At 32.7% G+C, this 6,004-nt stretch overlaps 1 protein-coding gene across 1 annotated transcript; it reads right to left on the reverse strand.

The window, feature by feature from the left end:
* Positions 1–2,094: 2,094 nt before the first annotated feature.
* On the reverse strand, positions 2,095–4,910 carry POLD4 (polymerase delta 4). The gene is made up of 2 exons (XM_086437428.1): positions 4,674–4,910; positions 2,095–2,481 (listed from the first exon to the last, which is right to left on the reverse strand). The coding sequence occupies exons 1-2, from the start codon at positions 4,837–4,839 to the stop codon at positions 2,288–2,290; spliced, it is 360 nt and encodes a 119-aa protein (XP_086293554.1). The 5' UTR covers positions 4,840–4,910; the 3' UTR covers positions 2,095–2,287.
* Between the last annotated feature and the right edge of the window lie 1,094 nt (positions 4,911–6,004).

Consider the following 6,004-nt stretch of genomic DNA (forward strand, 5'->3'; position numbering starts at 1 on the left):
TTTAGCTATTTTGTCATTAACACGTAGTTTTAAATATATCAATAATTATTTAAGAATTTTTTAATTTATCCATTTTTTTACATAAATTTCCTTGAACTTTTTTATAGTACATTTTATTTTTTTTAATTCTATAAAATATATAGGTTGTTTTAAGATATTTTTTAAATAATTAATGATTAAGCTTTTAGTTTGGGAGAGAAAAAAATTACTTACTAAGTTATTTATTTATATTTTTTTTAATATGTTTTTTTTATTGACATACAGAGGCATGTAGTGTTTGATTTCTAATATGGTGATGCCTGTAAGCAAAATGACCCTTACTAAGTAGGGCTATTATGTCTATGTGATAATGAAATACACTTTTCTTAGCAAAACATAATAATAATGAAAAACACTTTCCTTACTAAGTTAGTAAGGAAAGTTTTCTAACCACATCACCTTATGGCAGTCGAAACATGATCTGATGCCGCATGGTTGTAAAGGACAAACTTTATGAAGTTTGAAAAAAAAAATCAAAGGAAAGTTATTTTTACCATTGAACTTAGTTTACGATTGTGTGACTTTATTTTTAGTTATGGTATTTCATTTTCGGTGGTGGAAATGTAACTTATTTTTTCTAATAAAGATAAGAATTTTTTCAAACAGTTTATATTTTCAAACAGTTTAAATGGGTTGAGTTTGGGTTTGGTAAATTTTCATAATACCCTTACCTCAACACGACAAGACCCGACCCATTGCCACCCCTACGCAAAACCTTACTCTTCAACCAGATTCCATCCACTACACATTTCCAAAAAAAAATGGTGAAAAATATTTTTCTTAGAAAAGACTCAAAAAAATATTCTTTTGTATTTTAGAATAGATGAAATATATTATATTTCTCTATAAAAAATATTATACATTATTCAATAATTCAGTTAAGTTTCTAATTCAACTTGATTCAATTTAAGTTAACTTAATCGAGTTGATAATTTGACTCATCAAGTAGATTCCATTAAATTGAGGTCAAATCACCTCAAAATCTTATTAAGTTGAGTTAAATCCATCAAGTTTCATGTCAATTGATCAATTAAGCTAAAACTAACTCTTTTTATGATGACATTTACCTAGGTGTAATTGAATTGTGGAATTCATTTTCCCATGAGCATTTATAATCTAAAAAAATAAAAAGATGGTATTTGATTACATCTAAAAAAAACCTGGAAAAAAAATCAAAGAGAAAGTGGAGGAGAGAGAGAGGGGTGAAGTAGAAGAGGGAGGTGGAGCAACGAAGACGACGACGACAGAGTAGCTGAGGAAGGAGGCGGAGCAGGGGAGACAACAACAACAGAGCAGCGGGGGAAGAAGAAGAAGAAGAAGAGAGAGAGAGGGTGGATGATCGGTGGCAGTGGTAATAGTGGTTGGGAAGATGAATAAGGAGAAGATTATTGTTAGAGTTAGGGTTTTAATTAGGGAGGTGAGAATTGGGGGTGGATGTCATTTTTCCACAGGTACATGTATAGGAGAAGAGAAAATGAAATCCAACCTTTTCTAGATCTGGGATGAGGGTGAAAATTCATCTCCATGTAAAAATCCAATTAAACACATGAAAAATGAATTTCCCACCCATTTTCCACCTAATCAAACGCAACACACCCTTCTTATTCCTTACGTTGATGAACTTTGATGCAAAATGATGATGTTTTAGATGTAAATCGACAATGCTACCAAAGATTTGAGTTAGAAAAGCCACACACGACAATCTTTGAAACTAGATAAATATGATACCCACTTTGGCTTCTTGTTGATATTAGTGTGCAAGATTTAAAGTTCTGTTTTACTTTGAGATGTTTCAGCAAAACATTCTGATATTTTTTTATGAGACCTAACCGAATCATTGACTCAAAAACATTCAATGTTTTAGACTATCAAAATGTCTCGGAATGTTTAGGTCAAAACCATCTCGATTTCTCTTCCAATCAAAGCATTGCCTTAAGATGTAAACTTTAAACTTTGTCAGTGAGAAAATTAAAGTTATAAACTAATTCAACTGCATCAAGCAAGGACATGAGCATTTTAGAATAACTCAATTAAAAGTTCTAATTCAATAAAAACTTAATGTAAACCAAGTTCAATTATTGGATTAACAAGATTAGTAGGTAGGAAGTAGCAAACAACCATACATTTAGAAGTGTCGTTGAACCATAAAGTAGGTCCAAGAGTTCAAATACAAAGCGCAGTACAGCTAGTGACTGTACATGTCATGAACACAAAACATACCAAATTTGCTAATTTGTCAACATAAGTTCTAAATACGGCCATCCCATAAGCTTTCCAATCCAACCTTACTTCCCTTCAAAAGATCTTCCACATGTTTTGGTGGGTTCAAACCTAACTGATTCGCACGCTTCCATCGATCCAACCTAGTCATCCCGATGCATGGCCCATATGCCATGTTCATGTCAAATTGTCTCAGCATGTTCTCGTGTTCATCATAATCACCTACCAGGAATCAAAAATCAAATTAGCAGGTATCATCAAGAGAACACCAATCATAGATCCCACAACATCAGCCCAATTCAATTGTCTAGCCATCAAATGTTAATCTCATTTGATCAGACTGATTTTCAGTTAAGAGTGTAAGAATTTGCAACATTTCAAAAAACAACGAATACAGAATGCACCTACAGTGTCAGTAGTATATAATTATAATTTAAGGGAGAAAATATGGATCATCTAAACATCACATAAAATCTCAAACAATATGGGAAACTTGATTTTCATAGCTAACCATCATCCCAAACATGGTTTAAAATCCAAGTCTCTAAATGTCCTTGTTTGTTGAAATGATGGTGAGACAACCCAACTCAAAACAAAAACAAAATCAATATAAATCTCCAAAGTGTCCTGATCACCCCGAGGCCGATATAAAATAATACTTTTGACCATATTTCCAAAACAAAGCAATGTTATTTCTATAAAATAATAGTAACGACAACTACAACAACAAGAAGCAACGATATAATTTGAACAAAAAGAGCGAAAGAAGATGAATGTGAACGAGATGCAATGATAGTGTGAACAATCTATGAATGCAACGATAGTGTGAACAATATATGAAAATGATACAACATTGTGGTCATATTTCAAAGACCATTCAGTTCCTTAAATTCCAAGCACTGTGCTTGCCCCCAACCAACAAAAGTGATATTTAACATAACAATTAAATGGAGAAAAGTCCACTCCATTGAACCAAAATCCATAGCTTTCATGATATTAACTCCTGTAATTAATTTTATGACAATTCAAATTTCAAGGTGTGATGCTAACACAAGTAGAAGATTGAAAACATCAAAAAACTAAACTAACACTACGATACTGTGCATTCTCTTTTGACTGAGCATAAAAAAGAAGCATCTCAGAAAACAAAAAATGGGCTACACACACAAAAATGTTGCAATCTTCTGCATTAGCAAGAACTGGACAGTAATGGGTATTGATAGATTATTCAAAAGAAGTATGAGTCATGGTTTCAAACCTTGTCCGAGACCGAGTCATCTCAATATCATTCACCAACGAGATGAAAAAAATAGTTGTGGGGGCAATTAAGAGTGAAAAACATAAAATTGTGGGGCAATAGAGGCAGAATTTTTATCCGCCACTAAAATTTGTCACCATGGCCTCACCAATCCATAGACTCTGAAAAATCTTGTGGGGGCAAGTGCCCCCACTGTAAATCCGCCCGTGTCTCAGGCTTCACACCATCTTACGGGATAAACAAAATGACTCAGATGCTATTTTGAAAATCTTGAACAAGTCAATCAAACTCAGTCAAGTCACCGGGATTTTGTATATTAAAATAATTAATTTTTTTTTTAAATTAAATATTTATTATCTAAACAAAATACAATTTTATGGCTAAACATCTTCTAATCTACCTTGTTTTATAATATATAATGAGAGAAGGCGTGATAGAAGTGGTTCAACACCAAAATTGGGATTCCAAAAATGCCCCTACTATAACATTTAAACTCAGGCCCATGTTATACGCAACCCAATTATTAATTACGGCACCCAACAAATTTTTTGAGGATCAGGGCACCTCAGCTGATCAAAGCACCTTGTTTTTGTTTTTTTCAACATGAACATGTCGACATAGGCAAAAAAAAAATCTTTTAGAGGCATGTCGACATGGGTTAGGGTGCTCTAATTATGGTAAAACTTAAGTTTTCAATAGTTCATGGGCGCCCTTATTCAAAATCACCCTTTTGATTAATATTTTAAGTAACAAATAAATCCTTCGGATACACGTGCATTTCTACATACCACCTTCATTTATAAATATATAGAGAGAGAAATAAATAATTGTAAACCGTGTTGAATGGTTTATCTCGTCGGAGACATCTCGGTCTCATCTACGAAGGAAACGAGAAGAACCTGACATTGAACTTAAGATTTCACACTTCGATTGAAGTCAAGATTGATATTAAAAAACGAGGAAAAAAGTGCTTCAATTGTAAATAATAATAATAAATAAAAAGTTAAGAAATTTCAATCAGATTTTGAATCTTGCAATCTATAAGAAAACAACCCTGAAAAACAACAAACCCTAGACCTCGCAAGTACAAACTGTAGCAAAAATAACCCTAACAATCAGCCGTATGATGCACATGAGAGAGAGAGGGGAAGATGACCTTCGAGATCAAGAGACCCATGAGAGATCAGAGCCGTCGGTTGTGCAAGATCAGAGCCATCACTTGCTTTCTTGGATGAAGAAGGAGTGGCTTTGGACTTAGACTTGGAGATGCCACCACTCTTCCTCTGTTTGTAGAAACCCTTGATGCCTCCTCTCGATGCCATCTTCACTTTCTAAATTTCAAAATTTGAATTTCTTTCTATGCGAGATAGCTATTTATTTGGGAAGAGGAAATAGTGGGAAGGAAGGAATCAGGATTTAACCTTAAGTTACTTTATTTTAACCGTAGTTCGGTTGTATTTTTATGAGAGTGATTCTATTGCCACACCAACTTTTTCTAAAAGCACTCCAATTCATATGAAATTAATTAGCACACATCTTGGGGTGTTCTTAGTAAAAGTTGACGTGACAATAAAGCTCTTGTAAAACAGTGATGTTTTAGAATTGAATCGACAATCAGTTATCAATCCGATTTTAAGAATATCTATTGGATTATGCTAGCATTGTGATTTAGATCAGATGAATAAAAAAATGACAATTATGAGAAAATTAAAGTTTTTCCCTATTGGGAATCATTTTGTTATTAACGGGGCAGAAAGAGAAAGATAATATATAAAGTTAAATAATTTTTTTGGAAGCATGTAGAAGAGAAAAATATAATAAAGTTGAAGGGATATTATTGAAAGAGGGGGAAAACGAAAGGTAATAAAATCTCAAAGAGATGGCTCAATGTCAATTATAAATTCAATAAGCAATGAGAATTTGTAGTTTGTGTGTTCGATATCCAATATGAACAATATTTCCTCAAGGCCACCCGTGAAGATGTTCATTCACTTACTTAATGCATGTGATGTGCAGACGTTTTACTTGAAATTCATAGTGATATTAAATCTCAACCCTTTTTATGGGCGACAAATAGTCTAGAGACCACCATTTTGTTTTATTATATAAATCTCAACCCCTTTTACGAGCTTTGGGGATTTATCTTGAAAAGTTTAAAAGTATATCAATTTGGCTTGTGGATCTTTTATCATTTTAAAAAGATGTCACATGGCACCTTCTTATTCATTTTTCGAAAATTTTGTTATTTGACAATTTCACATAAATCTCAATTAAAAAAAAAATCATTGGTGGGGATGATGTTGAATAGGTTAAACAACTTGAGAATGAGTTATTTTTTAGGAGATATAGGTTTTTTGTTTTTGTTATTGTTCTAGAGTGGAAGATGAAGATATTTAGGCCATTTATGTTAGTTTATCAAAATAGAGTAAGTCAGGACAAGAGATTTGTTATCAATTTGAAAAGGTTGGATTATTTCTAATATTTACC

Source organism: Akebia trifoliata, chromosome 3 (genome assembly GCF_017979445.1).
Source record: "Akebia trifoliata isolate Shusen 1 chromosome 3, ASM1797944v1, whole genome shotgun sequence".
Taxonomy (NCBI): Eukaryota; Viridiplantae; Streptophyta; class Magnoliopsida; order Ranunculales; family Lardizabalaceae; genus Akebia; species Akebia trifoliata.

Excerpts from the sequence above, each read along its gene's own strand:
- POLD4 (XM_086437428.1), bottom strand. The coding sequence starts at position 4,839 with ATGGCATCGAGAGGAGGCATCAAGGGTTTCTACAAACAGAGGAAGAGT. Across the intron at positions 2,482-4,673 it reads TGGGTCTCTTGATCTCGAAG|GTGATTATGATGAACACGAG; the intron begins GTCATCTTCCCC and ends GATTCCTGGTAG.